Source organism: Clinocottus analis, unplaced genomic scaffold (assembly GCF_023055335.1).
Source record: "Clinocottus analis isolate CAN_PGR_092001 unplaced genomic scaffold, fCliAna1.0.p SCAF_12, whole genome shotgun sequence".
Lineage (NCBI taxonomy): Eukaryota > Metazoa > Chordata > Actinopteri > Perciformes > Cottidae > Clinocottus > Clinocottus analis.
In genome coordinates this window covers 6,512,418-6,538,850 of record NW_027175843.1, presented here as the reverse complement: position 1 = coordinate 6,538,850, position 26,433 = coordinate 6,512,418, and the positions used below count along the sequence as shown (strand labels likewise).

The following is a 26,433-nucleotide window of genomic DNA, read 5'->3' as shown; positions in this document are numbered from 1 at the left end:
CACAAACACACACACACACACACACACACACACACACGTAAATCAGCCAAATGTCATAGCAGGAGGAGGGGGCACAACACAAGCTCTGCATCATCTTGAAGGATTTCCTTGAACTGGACAGCAGAGCGTGTGTGTCACAGTGTTTCATATGAGTTCTGCACAAGGGTTCATAAAGTCAACATGGTTTAGGATTCACATTTAGCGTGGGGCTGTGACGAGGCTCCAAAGTCCACCCTGGAGCTAGAGCGGCCACTTCACTCAAGAAATGGACCTTGAGGTTTCACCTGGTGCACAAGCACACTCATTGCACGTGGGCTCACTGTGAACACATACAGATAACCTCTGAAATATGTCACTTGCTTGACTGTCCGTTTCAAGAAAATCAACTCTGCAACGTTTCTATTTCTTTAAGAGTATGTGTTGACTGTCTAAGGTTAAGTTCTCTTAAGTATTAAGACAACCTTTGGACAAGGTTACAGAGGCTCTTTCAATCCAACTTCAGACACACACACACACACACACACACACACACACACACACACACACACACACACACACACACACTCCACTCTCACCTCCACAACATCCTGGTGCAGTAAATAAAGGGGCCATGAGAGAGAGACAACACAGACAGAGAGACTCTTACAGAGCCCGAATCACTTTGCAGAGTAAAACCCAGGGGGCCTTCAAGAGACCTGGCCCCAGAACCCGAGCGAGGTCAAATTGTATTCAATGGATCTGAGAAGACTAGCTGTCCGCTGGTGTGGTTGTATACCGAGACTAAAGCCAAACCGAGGTGAGCACCTCGAACGACGTCAGGCGGTCTCTTAGTTTAATTGGCCACTTTATCTGCTGAACAGTATCCTGTTGAAGCATCGTGCTCCCCTGCAGAGCAACAGAAACAGCCTTTTATGAGTACTACTTCAAAGTGATGTAATCTGCTGCACCCTGAAGCCTTTGAGCGCCATACAGCTAATCATTGGTCCAGTCTTTGATGAGGCCGGCTGGACGGTACTCCCTACAGCCACAGACTACGGCCTACGACTCTGCTGTCCAGTCTTATCTTCATGCCATTATTTCCACCCGAAAGCAGCTTGTACCACCGTGATTCCGTTACAAAGCGCCTGCAGTGAGAGCATCACATGAAACTTATCGCTACAACATGACAATTGAGATTTTATGCAGTACATTGCACAACGGATGTAGTCATTGTTGCGATGCACACGGCAAACACTGTGGATCTGAAACCACATAACAGCCATTCGTGTTGGGGGAAGAGAGAAGAAACGGCATGATCATAAAAGCAAAAAGTAATGAGCAGCAAGGAAAAAGCCCTCCCATGGCAGGAAATAAACTGAGGGACCGACCACTCAATGGCTCCCCATGGACAGCACCGGACCTCTGCGATGAATGTGAAAAACACCAGCTTGAACTCATTTCACAAACACTAAAAGCTGAGCTGTCTGGAACCCCCAGGAGAAGCTCAGCATGGTGCGGGAGAGGCAGGGCGGGTCATGATGCTCGCTTCCAAAAGGCACCAGAAAGCGAACACAGGCCTGGTACTAACAGTTATCAAGGACAATAGCTAGAAAGGACTAGTGATCAGGACCACAGGAAGTAAGCAGCTATATTTTCCATCTTGTTTTGAGTGAAGACCTCTTTTTTTCTATTAATATGATATTGGTGGTTGTATTGCGACGCCAGTGGTCAGCTCGACCCACTCCACAAAGACATGTCTAAGCGACATTGCCGGTGGCACCGGGTTGTCGGAGCGATCACTTCAAGGGCTCGTCAACCTGGAAACCGGTCCTGCCAGCCTTCATTGATTTAGTCGGTAGACTAGCTCAGCTCCCAGGCTCAGCTCTGGGAGAGGAAAGAATGAAAATGATGGAGTGGAAGGGTTGACGTGATGGATGGTTACTGACAAGAGCCTAAGCGCTCTCCTGTAGGAGGGAGAGGTGTGGAAACAAAGTGCAAACCTCATCCTCCTTTACTCTTGTGGTCCTGCAAGCATTGCTAGTTGGCACTTTAGTGCCACAATGTTGCACAGGAAGGTGTCCAACTGTCCATCAAATGTCATAGATCTCATCGTGAAGTAGAATGTAACCATCATGTTCTGTCTATCAAAACATGAAGCTGAATGAGAGAAAGAGGAAATCCATGTACTTTAGCTTTGTGTTAGCTCGTCATTATTGAAATGTGAACTCAAAGCATGACTCAAGGACAAAATGCTTTTTATTATTATTTTTTTTAGCATGATCACCAATCTCCAAGAAAAAAATTGATTTGAATTTACGGTCTTAAACAACAAGGGTCAGCCGATGCAGTTGCCATGGAGATTGAAGCCGATTTGTGTTTTCTGTATTAGGGTCAGCTAACTGCATGCAGTCACATACAAAGATGTGATGTGAAACGTAACTGAATAGAGTAAAAGAAGCAACTCGAGCGGAGGAACCCCCACTTTTTGAGCACCGAGGGAACACGTCACACGTCAAAGCTGGGTTGTGCAAACAGCATGAGCAGAGAAGCCCAGAAACACACTCGGACAGCATTTAACCACATCAACAGACCACTGATGATCTACAAAAGCATCACAGTGAGTCAGTCAGCTCAGCTGTGCTTCTGACACACACACACACGCACGTGCACACATGCACACACTCTCTCTTGCCTCCTTGACAGCGCCACACCTCTGCATTTAGCCGACCGTCGGGGGTACTCAAACTAGTTTCGAGTTGATCCGGCAGCTGAAGCCACAGCTGGGATGTGGCTGCTGACTCGACACACCCCGAGATGGATGGGTCACACAGACGGAGATCACTCTGTAAAATGACAACTGCACCAAGAGGTGTCTGTCTATCGTTCGCATGACTCTTTTTATTTGAAATTGCATGTGCATGAATCATTGAAATTGCTTTATTTAGAAACAGTCAGAATGGCCTGGCAACAGCAATCACTGATGTCCACGGTGGGTCACCAAGTCCTGTTAAAGATGAAATGCTCCGGTATAATATAGTGTAAACTAGATGACATCATGACAGCTCAGCTGGAGCAGTTACTGCGTCAGCTAACACACCCGGGACCAGCTTAACAAATGTGCATCAAATAACACATGTTAACATCAAAAAAAGTACCAAAGTAATTTGAAGAACGCTGAGTGGCACTCCAGCCTGAAACCTCCTGAAACATGAATACACCATACTGCAAATGCAAAATGTCATGCTTCAGACTGTGAATATTTTAAAAAGCCTTGGTGGAGCCTTTCATTGTGTTTTCATAACATTAGAGACACAGTTACCAGTGTTGCTGGAGTAACAACTACATTTTTTGACATGATGGTAAACACATTCCAGTCAGTTCCTCTTCAAATATAAGTTGGTACACATCCTGTCAGCTAACCAGTCTGGCAGTTCAACACCCTGATGTTTGTTAACTAAACAGAGAAGGTATGTGCAGTAGAGAAAGCACGCTGAATGACTGAATGGTACACTGGCGTTTAGGCGAGGAGCGTGTTAAAGACTGTAAAGTCCTCTCTTTAAACAGTTGCTTGGTATTGGAGACATCCGCCTAAAGCACCATTTATGGCGAATGAATCCATCACCCTCTCTTTCTTGCTCCCTCTCTCCCTAAATACTTTCCACATTAGTTGCCAAGTGATCAGCTCGGCCTGTGCTGAGGATACTGCCTGTGTTGGACTAGCTAACAGCACTGAAAACATAGCCCTGCGATTGTTTAAAAGCCCCATCAGACCTGTTTTTGGACAGGATGACAGACCGACTCATCCGAGCCTTCAAAGGGCTGTCTAGCACCAGAAACAAAGAAGAAACATAACAGAAATCTGGTATGTTTTCTTACTGGGCATTTTTGGAGCAGTGCATACAACAAAAATAATGATTTGATGCATTTCTGAAATTTTTTTTAAATTATATCAGCCGACCTGCCTGTACCCGGGCCAGATCCGGTTCAGCCTCCCTTGCCTAGTTTCCTTAAATCCTCCCTAGCCCCCCCCTCTCTCTCTCTCATCACCATTTCTCTCAGGCATGTGCCAGACGTCTGGAGCAAAAATCCAGCAGTGCAACGTAGCCTTCAGGGTAATTTGAGGCACATCAAAACGTCCATGCAAAATATGGCATCGCACCAATGGGACGACAGAGAGAAACATCCCTCCGTCCTTGCTGAGCTGCAGTACGTTGGGCTTTGTTCGGGCAGATATCATACATTCAGTCAACAATGTGTTCCAACAGTTATGGCAGAAAAAGTAAACCTGTGGCTGGGAACTGGAAGAACTGCTGATGTAAACACAATTCAGGGTGAGATTATATTTTGCCCTCGATCAAACTCCAAAATAAAGCACAATCAACCACAAAAGACGAATGTGGGCGGAAACAAAAATGCTTTGTGCCTTTGCTTGCCTGAGAACATTTTTGCTTTACAGCCCAGCAAACAGACAGAAATCCTTCCTTAAAACAAACGAGAAAAAACTATTATGTGGCTGTACAATAATATGGAAATGCAATCTCAACAGAATAAAAACTGCGAATTCCACAACAAGCTTACACTGCAGCGTAGGTTGTTTTTCAAGTTGCTCTATTTGATTAAACTTGTTTTCTCCATATTCAGGTCACTGATAACATTTCAAACTATCATTAATATTTTCTGCTACTCTACTTGATTTATTCCCTCAGTAAATATTGTAAACATGAGTTTATGTTTCAATTTCTAGTTTCAAGTCTTCCTCAATCCAGCTTGACATTCATTTAGTAAGTTATGGTTCCTTTAGGAGTAGTGTGTTTTCACTTCATAAAAGTTAATTTGAACATTTTGATCCCGTAAAAGATCTTATTCAGTGTTCGGTTGTAATTAGCTCCACCCTCTTGTATCACTTCGGGTAGCCAAAGAAAAAAAAGTTATGGCTAAGCGTGACGACGTCCTCTACTTTTATACAGCCTTTGGCTGTGACTGATGCATTGTACCCAGTGAGTTTTAAGTAGACTAAGCAGTGCGCCGGACTGTTTGAAACCAGCATGTTTAAAAAATAGCTTTTTAAATGCTACAATGCTTGTCAGTAACTAGTCATTGCATAACTGAGGAGGTGATTTGGTCTCGTGTGCTCTGATTTATGTGAAGAGTGTTTCCTGTTGCTTTTGAAAAACAGCCAATAAATACTTTACGTAACTTTAAGTCTTAAATTTCAGAATGGACTTTGTGTTGTGGTAGAATAAGTGTTTATTTGGATAAGCCCAACCTTCCCCCTTATCACCGCAAAGCAGTGACCCAAAGAGCAGTATGTCAGAAAAGCTGTCAATGATCAGGTCTGGTATATTAAATGACTGACAGCCGTTTGAATCACAGATCTAAAACATACAGTTGCACTGAACTTACAGGGGAAAAAGCCACAACAGACACTTCCGAATAAACTAAACTCTTCAAACATGCTGTTGAGCAAAACACTACCTCTTACATCGTCAGTTCACGTTTGCAGAACATTTCAGTGGGCAGAAATTGTGTTATCAATGGAAGATAAACGCGAGTGCAGTGATGTCCTTTTGTCTAAAGCAGAATATAAATGGGGAATCCAAAACTTTGGTTACAGTAAAAGACCTAACCAGTGTGGGTGCAGGTGTGTGAAAACAGCATGATACTGTCCCGTAATCCTCATTGTTTGCCGGTTCATCGGTGGAGTTTACCTTGAAGTTGCTGCAGTTGACCCAGGAGCTGGCGATGCCGTCGACCATCTTGTCCAGCGACGTCTGATCCTGCTCCAGGTCGTGGGACTTCTCCTTGTCCGAGATGTAATCAATGATTTCCTGGCCCACCTGCAGCCGGCGGCCCATGTCCTTCTGCAGGACCTGGGCCAGGCAGCTCTCCATGCTGGGCTCCATCATGCTGGCCTCTAATAAGCGAGCCCTCTGGCTACCTCAGTCTGCCTGGCTGAATGACTGGCTGGCTGGCTGCGAACAATCCTCCACTGCTCAAAGCAGCGAGAACGACAGCTAAACAAAAGGAGCCCCAGTCAATGTGTTTGTCTGGGTGAATCGGAAAAGGAAAGAAATAAAAGAAAGGAGGCAAGTGTACACAGTCTGATTGTATTTTTAACCCCCGAGGACAGGCCTCGTCTTTGTGCCAAATGCTAGCTAGCTAGCGAGCTTGTGGCCGTGCCCTAGAGATGGATGGAGCGAGGCCTGGGGAATGGCGGCAATGCAGCATGTGTGTGTCTGGGCAGCAGCTGGGGAAAGTTTACTACTCCCTCCCACTTGGGATTTTTTTCCCCCTCTTCTTCTCTTAAAGGAGTCCCGGCCAAACCGCTACAGCAGGGGTAGGAGAGGTGGTTTTGGCGAGCAGCGTGCAGGGCGGCAAACAGAGATGGATGGAGGGGGCTAGCTTAGAGCTCCTTGTCTTGTCCCGGGATCTGCCCTGGAGAGCCCTGAGAGAGCAGAGAGGACAGCAGCAGTCAATTCAGTATCAACTCTCCTCATTGTTGATTCTTTCTGGTACATTACAATTAATCACTCAGAATGTATCTGACAGTAAGAAGAAAAGGGTGTACCGAATAAAAAAACTGACTCAGTGGTGTACAATATGCAGCCAAAAGTATATTGCTCCTCTTGTCTACAAAGTAAATCACGATGTCACAGCATTAAATAATACTTTATTTTTATTCCCATTATGGATTCATCTGGCCATTATTTTTGTGGTCTGAAAGATGCCCTTGGGTTTTCCGCAGTGCCCATGGGGATGTCTTCAGATCACTTGTTTTAAAATCCAAAGATATTTCGTTCCCGATCACATAAAACACAGACGATCAGCAAATCCTCACGTCTAAAAAGCAGAAACCAGATAATTTCTGGCATTTTTTAACACTGCCGAACCACACGCCAGCAGCCAGTGATGACAAGTTACAGCCAATGCAGCTTAAAAAAAACGGATCTACTAAGAATAGGATATAAGTAAACCTTTGACAGTCGAATCAAGGCTCTGAATGACCCCCACCCCCTCCGGCTATCTACCGGAGAGGACTGCTTTAACATCCTCGGTCAGATACGGGCCTTTGGTGTGGGAGGGTGAAACTCAGACCTGTATGTCTGGAAGGAGCTAGATGAGGGCCAGATTCACAGGACTTAAGTTTTAACCACTATCTTCTTTTTAGTAGTCGTATTGTTAAAACATTAAATCATGCAAGACTTTTCCTTGTTTTTAGTTAAAAAATGCGCAATTTTCTATTTTTTTTAATTTGTTTGTTAGCCAGGTCAACACAATAAAAATGGCTGCTAATGGTGTAGAGATGCATCTGAGGAAATAGGGTGTCTAGGTGAAGCCAATTTGCAGGCCTTGTCTCTGGTGAAGTGTTTAATTTCCGGTTAGCACAGCTATATACAACTTCAATAGACCTGTTGGTTCTGCTGCATGAAGGCCTGGGTTCTTTCAGTCTGTTATGGGCATGTGCACTCTTTATTCTAAAAAAAAAAAAAATCAAGTGTGAGTTGTGTAAATGTTTCTGCTTGGCTTTGTTTCTCTCTTTCATGTGTCCTATTGTGTTTCCTATTAAAATATTGAAAATGGGCATATGCATTGCTACATTATTAATTGAACAGTTTTCAAATATATATATAAATAAATAGTTAAGCAATTTTGGACAGATAAAAATATACAGGATTATGTGTATAGGCTTGCATCAATTTATATGTATTAACATTTAAATGTGTGTGTGAGAGAGAGAGAGAGAGAGAGAGAGAGAGAGAGAGAGAGAGAGAGAGAGAGAGAGAGAGAGAGAGAGAGAGACAGAGAGAGAGAGAGAGTGTGTAAATAAATGTTGAAGAAACTGCACTTGACAGAGTGCGACAGATTGATGTAATAATGCACGAGGTATATAATTATGAAGCTCTTTGAGCTGTGAAGATGGCAGTAGTGTTGTTATAACATCGTTATACCATGATACTATGACACCATTATACATTATACATAAGGTTTTAACATTCTTTATGTCCCATGAACACCAGACCTCCTCTCACCTTCGACAACATTCAGCCTGGCCGCGCACATTTGCTCGGTGTCGATCTTGTCTCACTCAAACACGCGGGCGCGCGCGCGCGCGCACACACCTGCTTTTTTTCTTCTTTTTTCAGCATTAGCTCGGGCTAGCCCAGAGCCTGACCATCACTGCTAGCTGTGCCAAATTAAAGGAGCGCCTCTGACAGCTGACACGACGCCACTGGCGTGAAGCGAGAGCTTTCCCTCTAATGTACCCTTGCGGCCATAACACACCCCGTGCTCTTTGTCTCTCTCTAAAACAGCTGGCCAAACCAGAGTAGGTGTGTTTCGGGAATGAAAGCTAACGCTAGCCCCTCGCGAAGCCCTTCATTTCAATGAAGCGTCAGTTAACAGACAGGGCAGCACAAAGAGAAAGAAACGGGACGAGGCGGCGAGGAAGCGTCCCCTCAACACGTATTTTCCCACTTACCATATCCTGCTGAAACGCCGCAGCAGTTTCGGACATTCAGCTCGCGTTTCTTGGCTTAAATGTGCTGTCTTCGGCCTCAAATCTTTCCTGCCTTTCTCTTTCTCTCCACCCGGAATGCTGCCTGCAGGACAAGAATGGGATCGTCGTGCGCAGGCGCAGTCGATCCAGGGATGATGTTGGCACTTGGAAAACTGTCGCATGGCAATGCAAAAGAAAAAAAAGAAAACTGTCGGAGTAGATCGTGGTGGACAACGCGGCGTGTGGCGCCATCTACTGGACGCATGGGGCCAGTGCAGTGTACAGAAAGTGACGTTTCAACGGTTGAGTGTCCATCTCGAGACAAAACGGTTTATAGTGATACATTTCCGAAAATAAGTACCTAACAGGTCAGCGTCACAGACGAACAGTTTATCAGACTATATTACATTAGTTTTATACAGTCTCTACTTTGTGAACAGGCCAAAGACTTTTTATGTAAATTAATCGGATCATTAAGTATATCTAGTCATAAGGTGGCTTTATTTCCCGTTAATGTGAAACACTAATATACATAATCACCTTAAATTACCGAGCAATGCCACAATCATTTAAGGAATAATGCACATTTAGATTGCAAAATATTTTTTCAAAAATAAATCACTGATAAGATTGGCAGACATTACAGGTACATGTGTAACTTGTAACATTGACAGACAATTCAGAACCCAGAAACCAAATTCACTCCATTTATTTTACTTACACATCCATTTCTATCGCAGACAAAACATCTTCACAACACAAAAAGGGTCAGGGTTAGCGGTGGTGTGTATAAGAGTACTTTCCTCTGGTTCTTCTGAAAGAAAACGCAACAACAAAATAGGACCTCTTGGGATTGTACATTCTTACATCATTTATTTTTAATGATCATAGTTTATATAGTACAAATTTAACCACGCTTTTAGACAAGTGTGCATGACGAAAAAACACAAAAGAAATGCCGGTTTCGCATCAACATTACGGCCTTGTGAAATATACATTTGTCAAATAAGTCCAGTCTAAAATGGCCCTTTACTCAGGCTCACAGCGATGGTTGTGCGAGCTTCACCCAGGTACTCCTCTGCAGTACCCACAGCTACGGTGGAAACTCTCATAGGGGCGTCTTCCTCAAATGAAGTGGGACTTCCACAGACCGAAAGACGCACTGGGATTTCTGAACAGTCCAAAGACGAGCCTGATATGTGCAACTGTACAGTGACAGCCAAAGACCCGAGTCACCGCTCAAACAGTGGGGGCTTTCACTCTGCGTCAGCGGCTTCCTCGCCCGCCGAGTCATCGTCCTCGCCACCGTCTTCCTCCTCCTCCTCTTCTTCAGAGGAGCACTCTTCGTCCTTCTCTACAGGGGGCATCTTAAGGATAATTTCATCATCTATATCATCGTCGATGACCGTGGACTTCCTCCTCTCCAGCACGGAGGGGGTGCAGACTGGCGTGGCGTCCTGAAATGGACCAGAGGAGATCATTAGCCTCATTTGTTTTACTCTTGAATCAGGTTTTATTCTATTAATGCGAGGGGTGGTGACCTGAAACATAGGAATGGACTGGAACATGAAATAAGACAAAACCAGAGGGACAAAATCAAATTCGAAAAAATAACTATAAATCCAAATTACCGTTATACATATTCAAATCAGTCGTTTCTATAAAACAAGTGTGTGATATTTGTAACTGATAAGAGAAAGATACCCGAGTAAATAATACCATAATAGTAATAAGGATGCAATTATAAGAATAAGTGTGTTGGTACATGGGTTTTATCACGCAGCCACCAGGAGACGCAGGCAATAAGCTTAATGCACCACAATGCTCTAGGCTCAGTTGTCTGACCCCAGACCATTGGTTCACCTGGAGTCATTTTCAGTCTGAGCCAGGAAACGCTACATAGAATGTTGAGCTTACTTCGCTACACGTAGACGCATCCATGGAATCAGAGGACTTCTTCTTCTTGGGCAACTGGCTAGACTGGAAAGCAAAGGGAGCACTGAAGGTTAAAACGATGGTGACTAAACAATGAATAGACACCAGTAGAACAGCTCTTCACTAATTCTTCACTCTGACACATTTTGTTTGGAAGAGGGCGCCATCCATCATGGCTCACATGGCATTTCCAGATGTTGAGGACATTCCCTTTGTATTTTCAAGCTCGACTGTTGTTCTAGGGATAAATCCCTTTTTTGTTTGTTTTTTTACCCTCCTGAGCTAAAAAACAACTTACAAATCCAGGGAAGTCGTAGTCGAGGCCGTGTGCTGCCAGTCTCTTGCGGAGCTTGGCTTCCTTTCGTAGGAGTTTGTCTTTCATCTTGGTCACCTCCTCTTCTGTGTGGAGCTTGTTGTAGCGGGCCACGGCGGGAAACGAGGGCTTTCTGAACTCCTTCTTGGAGCAAACAAACAGCTTCTCGTGCACCTTTTCAGGTTCAACTATGTGACCTGGGAAGTGGCAGGAAGAAATATTGGGCAGTGACTAACCTGATTACATGCATGCTCATAAATACAGACAGTCATTCTGTCTCTAGTACTTATATTCCCTTGAAACAGCCCTGAAGTTCAGAATTAAATGAAAAAATACTTAGTATTGTTTACATTGTTGATTTCATTCACACATGATTATAATACATAGTCTTCATTATGTGGTGTTCTCTTCAACTATGTAGTTTTTGATTGTGTTACCAAAAAATATGCCAATTCATGATATACACATCATTATGGAGATTATTTACAGATGATTTGACTTTTTGTTGGTACATGGGTTTCATCGCCTTGCCAATGGGGGAGCAGGTGATAAGCTTAATGCACCACGATGCTGTAGGCTCCGGTATCTGACCTCAGACCACAGTAACATCTGAGATCATTTTCAAACGGAGCCAACCCAAAGCAGGACGTCCAGTCAAACAGGGGTCACCTGCAGTCTCTAAATGGTCATTAGAGCTAACTGACGACATATACGTCTTTGTTGTTGCTTTGGGTGTAGTGCACAGGATAGGAACATTGTCATCAATCCGTGCTCCCCTTTTACTCCGGGACAACTGCTTTCCAAATTGTTCGAATTTAGATTTAAGCTGGTGTGTGTGTAGTTTTTAATCAAACACTAACCAAACAGAAATAAATAGTGCATTTTCAGGGACATTTTTTAGCTGTGGATTCATACACATTTAGTGTGCCATGACTATTTCTGATCAGTGCAAAAAGTGTATCTCATTAATGGTGTCATCATTTTTGGACAAAATAATAAAACAGTTCAGGCTTTGTATGCATTGTACGCGTGATTGTAGATGTATATAGAACATTTCCAGCCTTGTCTAATAAACTACAATTTATGTTTAGCACATATGCGTTACTGCAATGGTTTTCAAAATGTATTTTTTTGCTTTATTTATTCACTGTATAAAGCTTAAGATGGCTTTATTTAATTATTTAACATTTTTCATCTCATTTTTGTTATCAGCTTAAAACAATGATAAGCCTGCTGCCCAATTTGCAAAGAGCAGCGAGTAAATGAGTTTACATATTGTCCATCTTTACTGTAATAATTTCATTATCATTTCTATCAAGGCATCTTCTCAGACTGAGTCTCTGGTAGTGGTGCTGGTAACAGGCGCCATACTCACATTTAATGAGCCTCTCTCCCATCAGGTAATTGTTCATGGTCTCTGCAACGATTTTGGCTACTTCATCACAGTCAAACTCTACGAATGCATAGCCTTTGCTTCCACCTGTCTGAGAGTAACATAGGCAAGGAACATGGTGATTACCACCCAACAGTTTCACACCCAACATCTGCATTTGATCGAGCTGGGTAACAATTCTATGTGATCATTCATCATTTTTCAATGGATTCAAAGTGGAATGAATATACATATAAATATATAAATTGTTAAGCAAAAATATGAATGATACAATTTCCATTTTATGAAATACACTGGTGTACTTAACTCAAAGTATTGTCCAAACCTGATTACATGCATGCTCACAAATACAGACAGACAGTATGTCTCTAGAATTCAAATTCCCTTGAAACTGCACTGAGGTTCAGAATTAAATGAAAATATTCAGTATTGTTTACATTGTTGATTTAATTCACACATAATAAATAGTAATTATTATAATACAAAATCATGTGGTTGTCTCTTCGACTATGAAGATTTTTTTTAGCTTTTGTTGGTACATGGGTTTCATCGCCTTGCCAATGGGGGAGCAGGTGATAAGCTTAATGCACCACGATGCTGTAGGCTCCGGTATCTGACCTCAGACCACGGTTACATCCGAGATCATTTTCAAACGGAGCCAACCCAAAAGCAGGATGTCCAGTCAAACAGGGGTCACCTGCAGTCTCTCAATGGTCATTAGAGTTAACTGACTGCTTTGGGTGTAGTACACAGGATAGAAACATTTTGTCAACAATCCATGCTACCTTCTTACTCCGGGACAACCGTAGCCTCAGGACTTTCCCAAACTGTTCGAAGTAAGATTTGAGCTGAGGTTCGAACAGCCCGTGTGGAAGGTGACCCACATAAACCACTCCAGGGGCAAAATGCCCACCCTGGAAAAAAAAAAAAGAGTAAAAAAATAAAATGGGACAAAGTTACAGAGAGGATAAATTAACACGTGTACATTGTGTAAGGAAAAACAATGAGTTATGCATGTATTTGTGTTTGCACATTTCATGTAAACAGATACAGGCTTTTTTTTGTATCACGTCTTTTTCTGACATGTCACACGTGTAAATAATAAAATAAATGGCCGAGTTCCACTTAATTGCTTCAGGTTTCAGTTTCCTGGTGCTCTCCGACTGTCACATGGTCACGACTCACTGGGCCTTTATAATAGAACCGAGGTGTCGGGTCATTAGTAGCACCTGTGCTACCTTTAATGTCACCTAAGAATGTCACCTATTGTCTCACCCGAATGGAAATTAGTTTTTTAAATTTGATTTTATTAACTTTCTTTTTGACACACGAGGAAGCAAAAACAGTGTACATTACGACATGAAGAGTTGTTCGGTCCCCAGAAAAAAAAGTGTCTTTATTATTATGTAACAAATGTGTTGGTTAATGCTATGATTGTCGAGCCCCAGTTTACTATTTGTGTTATACTTCTGAATGGATACAGATGTTTAGCTGAACCGTGATGTATCCTGTGAGTAGCTTTACAGACCCTCCAGACAGGCTCTCTGTTGCGGCCTGTATCTAAGAGTATGCCGTTAAGCCTGGAAAGCAGAACCAGCATGAAGCTACCCGTTAGAGCCATGAGTAAAGGCTCCCTCGAGTACCGGACTGTGGCGGAACAATGACGTTACAGTTTGAAAAAATAAAAAAAAGGTCATGATTAGCTAGAATAGCAATTACTTAAATACGTCAAATGCTAATTCACGACAGCTGAAATGTCCATTTGGGTCACGCGAGCCGACAGGTGACGGAATAAAGTGTCGCAGTGGTCCACTTAGGACGGAAGACACGCAGCGGAGTAAAAACATAATTCGCACCCTCGTGTTTGGGAATCCATGGTGCGTTCAGGGCCACTGTTCCCTCTCGACCCACCTTGCTAGATTTGTTCTTCTTCGCCTCCTGCACCTTCTTCTTGAACTCGGATTCTTGTTTGGGGTTCAAAGCCAGCAGCTCTTTGGCCGGCTTCGGAGCCGTCCCTGCTTTACTTTCAGTCATTTCGATCAATTTAAACGGTACGAAGACATAAATTGTAGAGTAAAAACAACGGCGTCACTCAACTCTCTGCGTACCACGCTGGTCTCTTCACATGCGGTGACAAGAACCGAATCGCAGAGGGATGGCCCCGCTGTTTAGAAACAGCGGTGCGCTCGACGCAGCGCCGCCTACCGGCCCGGAGAATGAACCGATAGCTTTGCTCAAACAAAAACATTAGTATGTTTTTTTAAAATTTGTATTATGAGTTTTATATTACTATTATCCACTTATTATAAAATAGTAACTCGTAACTATTATTTACAATGTACTATTATTTACAATGTTTCATGTATAAGACTGGAGTCTATGTTACCATTACCACTATGTTTGCACAATGCACTGCATGGTATTGTAATTCATAATATCTTTACATTACATTTAGCTGACGCTTTTTGACATTTTTGCTGTATACACCGTAGACATAGCAACAGGGAGCAATTGGGGGTTAAGACAACGATGTGGACTACCAGAGCCGTATTTTCACAATTACTGTTTTTAACTTACTCAGTTAATTATAAGGTGTCTACGCATCGGATAATGAGATATGTTGAATGTGATCTTCTTGACTTATTATCTCATAATTAAATTATTGTATCTTTTGAGAATGAATTAAAAACACACACTTACTAATAATACTTAATTGTGTAGTGTTTTTATTTATTTTTTTAATGGTGGAAAGTGGCTTCCACAAAAAGATCAAACTTATAACACACTCAAGAATAAACACATAAACAAAGAGGAGTGAACACTGCAGGTTGCTTTTGAATTAATGAGCACTCTTGTAATGTGTGGTTTGGAGAAACGCTACAGTACAAAGAAGGAGAGGAGAAGGAGGAGCACAGGAGGAGGTGGAGGAAATAAAACAAGGGGGAGGAGTAAAACAATGAGGCCAGACCGACTTTATATCCTGATCAGTCCAACACAGCAACATCGGTGGCTCGAAATTCATGACATGGCAACAACGATCATCTACTTCACTGTGAATGGGAGACCAGAGCAGGCTGAGTTCCTGGTGGATTGCCCTGCCCATGATGTCAAAGGTAGGAGCAGGACATGATGTGACTACTCAAAGTTTGTATTAGAAAGGTATTTTAATGTATGTCTGAATGCATACACACATATCCACATGTCCAACGATAGTGTTTAGAAATGAATATGTATACATGATACTTTATTTTTTACACATACGTAATGTGAATATCTGAAACATTATTATTGGCTCTAAATTGGAGTTGCGTTAACAGATTAAATGACAGACATATATTGCTTCAGCTTTTTAAAAAAGTTTTTTTGTCAAATAGACAAGAAAACAGTCTTGATAAGTGTACGGATCATTGGACAAGCCTGTGAACTTGTATCAGTGTTGAGGAGGTGGTCTGAGCGTCAGACAGCCATACAGCTGCTACTGACAGCTCCTCACACTCAGGGGAAGGCTTCACACGTTCTTCATGTGTGCGAGGAGGGCAAAGCGAACCGTAATAATGCCCGTGAGGCGGTAGTTTGCTGATTGTTTTTAACTTGTGTTGATTGAATTGTTGTTACTCTAACTGTAGAGCCTGCGTGCCTCTGTGGTAGCACTCAAACACGACGCACTCCATACAGGGCTTGTATTATGTCAATAAATCATTTACAGAAGCGTAGAGGTCAGTTATAGGACATTATCAAGAAAGACATTGGGGCTTTGGGCCAGATTTAAATGAAAAACAATGAAATGAAATGTATGAATTTGGTTATAATAAGTTGTTAAAAATGGATTTGGGTCCATAACCTCTGCAGCCGTGTTCCATAGGGTAAATGCACATTAGTCAAAGGGTTTTTTGCACAACCTGGTAACTCAAAAGTTGTTGTTATTAGTGCTTAATGATAATAATGGTATTATAGGCGCATTATGTACAAATGCTGAGTCCTTAACCCAACGGCTCAGGTCTGAATCCAACCTGTAGCCCTCTGCTGCATGCACATCCCTCTCTCTCTCTCTAGTCTCTCTCTCTCCTCTCCATATCTAATGAAGGCAGAACTATTATCTTAGAAAAAAGGATTTAGTTACAACTTTTCATAATTTATGAAGGGTTACTTATTAAAAAGAAGTACCTAAAAACTTGACAAATAAATGCTAACTTAAGGACCACTAGCTGTTTCCAGGCCTTTCCAGCCCACCCCTTGGTCTTCCTCAGCAGTTGAGGAAAACTGTGAAATCATTTCTCCGGGGATAGCGTGAAGTGAGCGGTGGGCCGTTCCTTTTCAGATCTGTTCCGCTCTGCAGCCGAGGCCGGACCCCACGACATCCTGAAGCTGTACAACCCCAAAGGCAACATCATCAACATCTCCCCGAGTCTGGAGCCCAACAGCCCAAACTGCTGCTACAAGCTGGAGGTGGTGGCTGCCGACTGCAACAGTGAGCCGTTAGGTATCTTTCAATTTGTCTCGTGGGTGTCGCAGCGCTTAGGCTCCTTTCAAAAATTGTTGACGGACTCCTTCTTTTATTGTGATTTCAGGTGCGGAGCTTGCTGGTGCACTCGGATTTGACCTGACCTCTATGGAGAAAAGGTAGGCAAGGTGGAGAATAAGAGAAATAGGACTCACTTAGATATAACCCTGAGTCTAAATGGGATTCACATTAAACGTGAAAGGTGAATAAGGCAGTGAAAACAGTCTTGTGATTAGTCACCAATCTGGCATTCAGGTGCTTTGAGACTTTGAACGGACCAAAGATACAGATGTGTAGATCTAACAGCTCACTGATGGTGTGTGACCTCAGACTGCAGGGCCTGGAGAAGAAACTCCTAATCGAGGCTGGCGAGACTCCTGCAGTTGTGTATGAGATGAAGAAGCAGGTGGAGTCCTTCCAGGAAAAACTAGAGGTACAGTACTCAGTGGCCATCTTGTTTTTTATTGCAACGAGAAGTGGCACGAAAGAGTGGAGTTAAGAACGACCGAACGCTGATTAAGACCTCTGTAGGTGAAGTGAAAACACACTGTGAAAGGGTTAAAGTTTTAGGACGGAAACATGAACAACTCCCAGATTGGACAATGTCGTGGTAGCAACCTGTCGATACCCTGCTTTAAGGGTCTAAATGGAGCATCATTTACTAAATGAACATCATTCTGTATCGAAGAAGACTATAAACTTGAGATTGAGACATAAACTCATGTTTACAATATTTACTGAGGGAATAAATCAAGAGAGAAGTTTAAATTTGAATTGTCACCCGACTCCTTGATTCTCACCTTGATTCTTTGTTCATCATCTTTAGTTCAGTTTTCTTTCTGGGACACAGACTCTACTCATCCTCCTGGTGATCAACATTAGCAAGCAACCATTTTCAGAAAATCTGTCATCCCTGAAGGGTCATTCTAGGTTTTTGATGTAATGAACGACGTGCCGCTCCCCCCGTCCCTTTCCAGAGTGTGGAGCACCTGAGCTGGCTGGGATTGTTTAAAGACCTGTCCGAGGGAACGCACAAGCCCTCCCCCTTCTACCATAAGAGAACCCTGCATAAAACCAGGAAGGAGTGCGAGCATGTGCGGGAAAAGTTTCTACAAATGAGGCACGTTCACATGCAAAAACCTCACTGAAAGCTATGCTGCCCGTAATGTACTATACTATATGTTCAAATAGCTGGTAATGCTCATGTTGTCGCCCCTGCAGCTCCCTGGAGGTGTCAGAGGAGGTGAGGCAGTACTTAAAGACCCCAACCTTTGACAACTGGTAAGCATCTGGAGATGTGTCAATGGCACCGTGTTCATCCCCACGGTGTGCTGGGTGTCCCTGTGCCTGTGATCAGGAACAAACCACCAGTGCACCTGTTTCCTCAAAATACAGCAGACGGCCAACTAATGAAGTTCGTGCCCCGCCAAGCACCTGCGATGTACTTCTGAGGATGGGTGACGTCACCTCTCCCTCTGATGGACACACTCATCTCAATATGAATAGGCACGCACAGGGCTCACAAATCATAAGGGCTTTGTGAAAGGCTTAATCAACGAACCATGTTTGAAGTGGGTTCCATGGGAAGGAAGCGCATGTTGCATTCAGCGAGGCTTCATTTGTCTAAAAGCTTTTAAAGCAAAGCTACAATGGCGGCGGTGGACGGCTCTGCGGCATGCACAGGCCAGAGAAGGAGAACTGAAGCTTAGGGACACTTGATCAGAATGAATTAGAGGAATCCTTTGAAATCTTAATAAAATATATATTTTTTGTTGCTCAATGCTGGGAGAGGTGTTATGAAGGAGGACAACAAATCCAATATTTAATGTCCCTACCCTGTCTGCTCAGCACCAAGCCGTTCCTGCTGAAGACCTATATCTTTAAAAAAAAAGATTCAAAAATATACATTTACATTTTTATAAATGCTCAGCAATTTCTTATAACAGCCAGGCACTGTAGTTTGTAATCAAACACTAACCAAACATGAATAAATAGTGCAGTTTCTGGTTGTTTAGCATTATATTCTGTCTAAATATTATTTTTTTTGCTTTATTTATACACTGTATAAAGCTTGGATGGATTTATTTAGCTGTGGCATCACAGATGTTACGCGGTTGAGACTAAAATGTATTTTCACAATGTGTTTAGGTGAGATGCCTTTATTAAAGGTAGGGTTGATACTTGTCGATATAAGTGTCCTCCCATAGTGTATTGAGTGTGTGAGTGTGTGTGTGTGTGCGTGTGTGCGTGTGTGTGTGTGTGTGTGTGTGTGTGCGCAGGCAGTGGGAGGACGCAGAGATCATGGTGCTCCTGCAGGTCATGTACACTGATTTAGATTTCATCGCTGCCTTCAACATCGAGCCTGAAGTACTGCAACAGTTCCTGTTCGAGGTGTACCGAAGATACAACAACATCCCTTTCCACAACTTCAAGCACTGCTTCTGTGTCACCCAGATGGTGAGTGTGTGTGTGTGTGTGTGTGTGTGTGTGTGTGTGTGTGTGTGTGTGTGTGTGTGTGTGTGTGTGTGTGTGTGTGTGTGTGTGTGTCTGTAATCATGAAAATAGTCTGTAATCATGAAATAGTGAAGTTATGCCTTCATCTACTTGCTAACGGGTGAAGGCTATCTGGCCCTCAGAGTGGAGCGCTGACTCACATTAGTGGACAAAGCAACAGTTAGGCAGAGATCTCAATACATCCACTTCCTTAAAAAAATAAATAGTTGATGAATAAGGGAGTCCTTCTATAAAGCTCCAGTATAAACTTTGAGGTTCCTCAAACTGTACTGATCAATATTTTATGAAAGAGAGTTTGTTCACAACGACTTCATAAGGTCATAATATGTCGTGTTGTTTTATGGCTTGTTCCATTTCCCCCAAGTGGACAAAAAAACTAATTCTAATCAAGAAATGCAGAAACCTTTTCATCTGTAAGAGTAGATGGCAGCCTTCTTCTCTCCACAATACATTATGAGCTGTTCTGTTTGCAGATGTACGGTTTGATCTGGCTGACGGACCTGAAGAGTAAGATGGACAGCGTGGACCTGCTGATCATGCTGACCTCTGCCGTCTGCCACGACCTCGACCACACAGGATACAACAACGCCTACCAGGTGTGTAAAGGCCCCTCTCCGCAGACCGTTGCTGAGCCCCAACAGAAAGCGGGAATTTGGTTCTCATAAAACTCAGTCATTTGGATTTGTCTAACTCAGACTAGTAAACCCTCATATTGACTTCAGCTGAACTTTAGAACGCCTTTTTTTTTCACAGAGCGAAGACTGTGGATTTTGAGCCACCGATCGAGGCCTTTGCACACTTAGTATATAAACAAAGCGTTGTTGTTTTTGCCATTTAATCGCCATCCAATAAAAATGGATTCCCGCAGATCACTGAGGCCGATCAGGTTCGCTGAACGAGAGCAAACTGAATGAGTTATCGCACAACGCATACGGCTCGTTCACAGCTGGCGAAGAAGAGTGACAGCAAACAATAAGAGTTTCTTTATTTTTTGCTCTCTAGTAGTGTTGGAGATTTTTTTTTTTTACTGTTTTCTTACATACATCATTTGACAGCAGCACATAATGTAACATACGCCCCCAGTGTTTACAGTGTGTTTTCAACCATTTTTTCCCCCAGATACTTATCATATCGTCTTATTAGCCTCATTTGAATTTCAAAACACAACATTGAACGTTTGATCCACTTTGGTCCCATGTGGCTGCAGCAGCAACGCTTACAGAACGGCTTCACCACGACTCTGTTTCAAGGCGATCACAAAGTCTAATCACAAGTCGGGCCACCTTTCAGATAAATGCTCGGACTGAACTTGCTCTCCGCTACAACGACATCTCTCCGCTGGAGAACCACCACTGCGCCGTGGCCTTCGAGATCCTGGAGAAGGTAAGGACGAGGCCGCTGGGCTTTCTGTCCGCGCTGCCTCGTCATCACACATTGTTAGTGTGGCGCTCTCACCGGAACGTGCAGCACGTCCACTGAACAGAGGGGTTTTCTTGCATTGTAGACAGAGAGCAACATCTTCAGAAACCTGTCCATGGATCAATACAAGCGGATACGAGAAGGGATCATCAAGTGAGAGCCTCTCTCTGATTCTCTTAGCGTGCACAGTCCCTCATGTTACCGCAGCACAACAGCACGGAGTACAGCTTTTATTCTCTGTCGGCTTTGCAGATGCGTTCTGGCCACTGACATGACGAGGCACAATGAGATTCTCACCAAGTTCAAGTCCATCCTGCCAGCGTTTGACTTCACCAACAAGGACCACAGAGATGTGGTAAGAGGACCAACAGGCCTCTGTGGCAATAGGATTTCATATCCGCAGCTTATGGGACTGTATGCTCGTCTGGATATGAAAATGGGATGTTATGGTATTGGAGAACAACTTTCAATTTTTAATATTATTAAAAGTAGCAGTTGTATCCTGTGGTGCAACCGTTTCTTCACAGCCATGTCTGGAATTGCTTCATCTCTATTTACTGTGATTTGATTCCTTGTTCTTCCCACCATACATTGTTGAAGCAGAACACTGGGATCACTAATCCGTTGATGTTTCGAAGGAAACATAATTAATGTCTTTTATTGAAGTGGTAAAGATGCACCTGTTATCAAATCATATCAAGATCCAGTTGTATGGCACCTTTTATACAGGCTAGTAATGCAAAATGATGATAAGACAGCACAAATAGGAAGTCAAACAGCTTGAGACTGATGCAGACAAAACATTTAAAATATCAAAGTAGAAACCAATAAAATAAGAGAATGACAAATACAATAGTCAATAGATTTTTCTAACATGAATTCACTTGGATATACAGTACAGATACATGTACATTATACATATCATATATACACAAACATCTGTGTTTAATATCATTATTTAGTAGTTTTTTGTGGATGTGATGTACAAACTAACAGCTCCTCACCGACCTGAGGAATACAAGCATGTCAGACAGATGCAGATAGAAAAGCATTGCACGAGTTACGCCTGCTGGATGTAAAATCATGTATTAATGGCCACACATTTTTGTCAACGTTAGGTTGTACAAATTACAAAGTATAAAACTTCGCTTCCATCATACTGATAGCGGTTGAGCTCTTTACCTCTGAGTTTCTCTCATTGTTCATGTGTGTCTGATTCCGTCCTGTTGTGTGTGCAGCTGATGATGATTCTGATCAAAGTGAGCGACATATCCAATGAGGCGCGGCCCATGGAGGTGGCTGAGCCCTGGCTGGACTGTCTTCTGCAGGAATTCTACAACCAGGTAACCGAGTGGCCTTGTCTGGAAAGACTGCGGCAACACGGGCATAAGGATCGTTTACCGATTCAGAGGCAACAAAGTGAAATGAAGTCAAAGTAACAGAAGCCAGCCTTGCTACATGTATTGCCTGTGAATCTGCCCTCAGAGTGATAAGGAGAAGTTAGAGGGTCTTCCTATCACCCCCTTCATGGACCGGGACAAAGTCACCAAGCCTTCATCTCAAACAGGCTTCATCAGATTTGTCCTTTTGCCGCTTTTCATCGAGCTGGCCAACCTCTTCCCCTGCTTGGAGGTAATTCATTTGAAAAGTTTGGTTTCACTAATATCCAGCACGAATACTAACCGTTTGATTCTGACAAGTCACTTATCCAGGGAGTCATTTACTAAATAGAGAAATGGACATGGCTGAGGGGAGGGTCGCTCACTCGGGGTGCCATTTGATCAATCCCTCACTCATTCTGCAGCAACACATCATCGACCCGGTACGCAAGGCTCTGGATTACTACACAGAGATGGAGAAAGCGCTGGAGAGGGAGAAACAGATCCGGGCTCAGAGTGAGAATGCAGCCAAGAGCAAGGAGACGACTGGAGGCCCGCAGAGCTCAGCCGACAGCCACGCCGACGCCGGGCCTGAAGCCTCCAAGCCGGACGCACAGTGAGGTTTAAGAACTGCACAAGGCATCTAGTCTGAAGATTGTACGATTATAGACTGATTTAATTATATTTCAGCCACCTGAATTTGTACTTTTACTTGTTTATTTACTGGGCTAAGTACACATACTGTATGCTGTTCTGATACGTTTGTGTTGTGGTTTTGGTGGATGCAGTATTAAATGGAATGCCATGAGGTGGAAGCAAATTTGTACTCAATAAGCTTACTACGAATTATCAACAGTAACATATTTTTAAAAGTGTTATTAAAGGTACAGTGCACAGTGCAACACATTTTTCTAAATAATATTTTATGACAGATTTTTTTGTATATATAATAAACACATGTGACTCATGTTGCATCTCAGGTCAAACATCTTAAGCATTGCATTGTTTTACTCTTGCACAGGAAATTGCATTTTTTTTAATAAAATCTCCACTGTTGGTTTTGGAAGAAATAAACTGTATATACTGTTAGCTGGTTTGGTTGCCTTGCATCCGTAGATAATGTGCAGGAAATAAAACACACCAGAGACCATCTTGAGATGGGATGACAGCAGCTGCAACCAAGTGTGTGTGGGGTATTCACATGCAACCATTTCTTTAAAAACAATTCACAGACTGACAATAATCACTCTCAATCATGCTGTGTTAACAAACAGCAACCGACTATGTGACATATACTACATACATATAATACCTCTAATATTCAGAATGCAAGACTTTTACTTGAATTTTAACACCGTTGCATTTTTCTCTTTTTTGTTCATTTTCCCCTTCATTCAATCTAGTGTAGAAACATGGGTGGAGGAGGTGAAGGGGTGCATGCAACAAATGTCCAAAATGAAGGATCTAAATACATCTTCTTTTAGTTGTTATAGTTTTGCCATCTTGAGAAGAGGTTTAAAGGAAAAGTTCAAAGAAAACATGATCAAGCACTCAAATGTTCTTTCAGAAGTGAGACGTATTGTTCAGCCGTCCTCCTTGATCATCAGCTGAAGCATGACTCGTGCGTCTTCTGAAAAATACACAAACATGTGGTCACAACATATTAGATTAGACATTGTCTTTTGAGGAAAAGAGTCCACTCAAGTTTGAAACATTGCTCGTTGTGTATTTGTTGAAACAGGAAGGGAAACACAATTGATATAAATACATTACATTTACACAAACTCATATTGGGTGGAAAAAACAGTCGGTGGCCAAAGGCAGTAGCACTACGCAATGATTGGCACAGTATACTGTGTTGTAGATATACAATCTAACAAGGTACAACACAGTTAGCATACAGCAACCAGATCACACTGCTTGTAAACCATGGAGCATTTTGCCGTGCGCTACGGAGCAGTTTACAGTATAGATGGTTTCTCAAACAAATGGCCGACTGACAAATCCAAATATCTTTGTACACAATTTAATAAGGTAGGTGTTTGTGATGCTGTCACCAGGTGAACATGCACAATGTGGACAATAATGCATCATGGGTAACAAGGAAAGCAAAGCCATAAAATGAAGAATTCAACCATCAAGAACACAGAGATGTAAATTTGAGTTTATAATGGAAAGACATAAACCCATTACATTTGTCTCACATAGCATCACAATATGTAACACACGGTGGGCACCTTGAGGGAACAAATGTGTTGTTTACCATCTGGTCAAAGGCCACGATGAGTTGGTAGGTACAAATTGGCAAAGGCCTTTTTTTCCAATGCTGCAGCAGTAACAGTGTGGCATCAAATAATGGGACCTTTAAGGTGGAGCAAAAAAACAATGTTGGAAGTTGGGAGAAAACAAAATAGAAAGAGCAAATATGTAGGAAAAATAACAACTGGATATAAAACATTGTCAATTAAATTGTATACTTCAAAATCTATATACTCCTCCTGGAAGGTCTAACCAGACATCAGAGGTTTGCCAGAAAGAGAAGAGCTTCTACATTTCACATTCCCGTCCAGACTCAGAGCTGGTTTGGCCTGCCGGCATGACTTCTCCCAATCTCCCACCTGTTGCAGCCTCATTTGGGAAGTTGAGCATGCAAAGAATTAAACTAGATAGAAAAAGAGAGAATGAGTCTTAAACTGCTGGGAGGCACCGGGTGTGTCGGAGCCGAACGAGCTGAACGAGCAACAGGAAGTTCAACGAGAGGACCAATGTTTTTTCTGGTTTTGGATAATTGTGTGCCTGTTTTATGTGTTGTTTTGTATATAGAGGTCACCCTGTTACGTTGTCTTTAGATAGACATTTTGTTTATATTTGTAAATATTTCTTTTCTATATTCTGTTGTATGCAGACAACACAGGAGTTGTTTTCTTCACTTTGAGTGAATTCAAGTTTCACGGTCATACTAATACTAGCCGGACACTTATTAAGCGTTGAATTGCCAAATGTTTTTTTTAATCCAACATATAGAGAAACTTGAGAAGAGTATCAGGTTACAAGGGGGTCCTGTTTGAACTTTGCTAAGATCAAGTTGCCTCTCCAGGACAGACCTCAGTGTTCCTGCCTCTTGATAAAAGCTACACTTTGTTCACTGATAACTACAGCAAAGCCCAACGTGGTGAGAAAACCTGGGAGTTAATAATTAAATATCTAACTTATTTACACATTTTATCTTGATTGAGGTTTCTGGTTGATCATTCATTGTAACCCAAGCCTAAAGAAGTTTATTATTCGACGCCTGTATATTTCAGCCATTGTGGAGTCTTCACTATTTTCATTACAGTTTTCTACATTGTTTTTTTTCTTATTCATAATACTTCTTTTTGGTCTTTTTTTCTCTTGTTTGCACTTTATCTTCTGCTGCTGTAAAGCTGCTGGACTAATAAAGGATTATCTTATCTTATCCTAAGGGATTTCAGAGGAAACTTTCCCCTCACAGCAACAGAAGTGATGCTGATGTGTTTTCTGTCTGCAGCGTCGCCTGCTGGTCCAGACTCTGAATGTCGAAAAGAACTTAAGCTTGACTGATCAAAAGGCACCATGGCTCATTCAGCGACTTGTAAATTCAATATACAGACGGGACCAAGGAATTACACTAAATTATTTCCAGGATTTCACCAGAAGCTCTCAACCCCATGATGTAGTTCTAGTAAGATTAGTGATTTAATGATTTAGTGATTTTGAAACGTCAAATATTTTCCAATACGTACTGGATTTTTGTGGGAAGGCAGGTAACAGGCCACCTACTATTGAACCCAGGTAAGAGGGCGGAGTCTATACAAAGTGGTTGGGGGGCAGAGCCTCACCTGTCTTCATGAAAAGTAAAAAACTAATAATTACAAACTAACAAATTAATATTCTCTCCTGATCTGTGCAATAATTGCAATTGATGTATGATTCCAATCATTTCGAGCATTGTTCTAGTGAAAATCTGCTAAATTTTTATAAACATTATTTTGGATAAGGCTACCTCGTTTAGGTACTCAGCAACGAAAGGAATATGTTTCAAGAAACATCAAATGAATTAAATGAATATTCCCAAACTCTGTTTTCTTGTCCTTTTAATTGGAGACAAAAAGTGTTTAGTGTTATGCTCGGAATACTTTGAGCATTATCAAATGTTATCCGAGGTTGAAAAGCATCCCAAAAGTGCTGACTTAACTTGACTGTAACTTCACCTGTTGGTGGTTTTATGGAAGATAAAACTTTAACACCTTTCCCTTAAAACTTTGCCTAACTGCCAGGCGGAACTGGAAAACAGAGACCAAGTTATTAACTACAAAATGACTGCAGTATTATTGTTCCTTTTCAAGTGCAATATGGCAAGAAACAGAAGTAAGAATAGTCCTATTACTACTATTGGAATGTATTAATTGTATCTAAAAAAATTTAAAAAAAAGACCCAACCCATCTGTAAGGCTTGTGTGGAATGATCACCAAATATTCAGC

General features: G+C 42.2%; 3 protein-coding genes and 3 non-coding genes across 6 annotated transcripts in view; 1 reads left to right on the top strand and 5 right to left on the bottom strand.

Moving 5' to 3' along the window:
* The window catches only part of clasp1a (cytoplasmic linker associated protein 1a), a 68,380-nt gene extending 59,711 nt beyond the window's left edge, over window positions 1–8,669 (bottom strand). Inside the window, exons 1-2 of the mRNA XM_068572415.1 lie at window positions 8,459–8,669; window positions 5,688–6,424 (exon numbers count right to left, since the gene is read on the bottom strand). Of these exons, the coding sequence (XP_068428516.1) occupies window positions 5,688–5,885 (198 nt within the window). The 5' untranslated portion in view covers window positions 5,886–6,424; window positions 8,459–8,669. The remainder of the gene's footprint in view (window positions 1–5,687; window positions 6,425–8,458) is intronic.
* A 500-nt stretch (window positions 8,670–9,169) lies between these two features.
* Window positions 9,170–14,270, bottom strand: nifk (nucleolar protein interacting with the FHA domain of MKI67). The gene is made up of 6 exons (XM_068572516.1): window positions 14,029–14,270; window positions 12,903–13,031; window positions 12,100–12,208; window positions 10,710–10,921; window positions 10,394–10,456; window positions 9,170–9,933 (listed from the first exon to the last, which is right to left on the bottom strand). Exons 1-6 carry the CDS (start codon window positions 14,149–14,151, stop codon window positions 9,733–9,735), a joined length of 837 nt encoding a protein of 278 aa, XP_068428617.1. The 5' UTR covers window positions 14,152–14,270; the 3' UTR covers window positions 9,170–9,732.
* Window positions 10,230–10,360, bottom strand: LOC137783385 (small nucleolar RNA ACA64). The gene has a single exon (XR_011077330.1). It is a non-coding gene; the product is annotated as a small nucleolar RNA ACA64 (small nucleolar RNA).
* Window positions 11,225–11,354, bottom strand: LOC137783389 (small nucleolar RNA ACA64). The gene has a single exon (XR_011077334.1). It is a non-coding gene; the product is annotated as a small nucleolar RNA ACA64 (small nucleolar RNA).
* Window positions 12,645–12,774, bottom strand: LOC137783384 (small nucleolar RNA ACA64). The gene has a single exon (XR_011077329.1). It is a non-coding gene; the product is annotated as a small nucleolar RNA ACA64 (small nucleolar RNA).
* Window positions 14,271–15,134: 864 nt separating the features above from the next.
* On the top strand, window positions 15,135–22,906 carry si:dkey-219c10.4 (high affinity cGMP-specific 3',5'-cyclic phosphodiesterase 9A). The gene is made up of 14 exons (XM_068573009.1): window positions 15,135–15,230; window positions 16,436–16,597; window positions 16,686–16,737; window positions 16,949–17,051; window positions 17,596–17,738; window positions 17,840–17,899; window positions 18,898–19,075; window positions 19,606–19,728; window positions 20,423–20,515; window positions 20,637–20,704; window positions 20,804–20,906; window positions 21,790–21,894; window positions 22,037–22,183; window positions 22,356–22,906. The coding sequence occupies exons 1-14, from the start codon at window positions 15,143–15,145 to the stop codon at window positions 22,548–22,550; spliced, it is 1,620 nt and encodes a 539-aa protein (XP_068429110.1). The 5' UTR covers window positions 15,135–15,142; the 3' UTR covers window positions 22,551–22,906.
* Window positions 22,907–26,433: the final 3,527 nt, after the last annotated feature.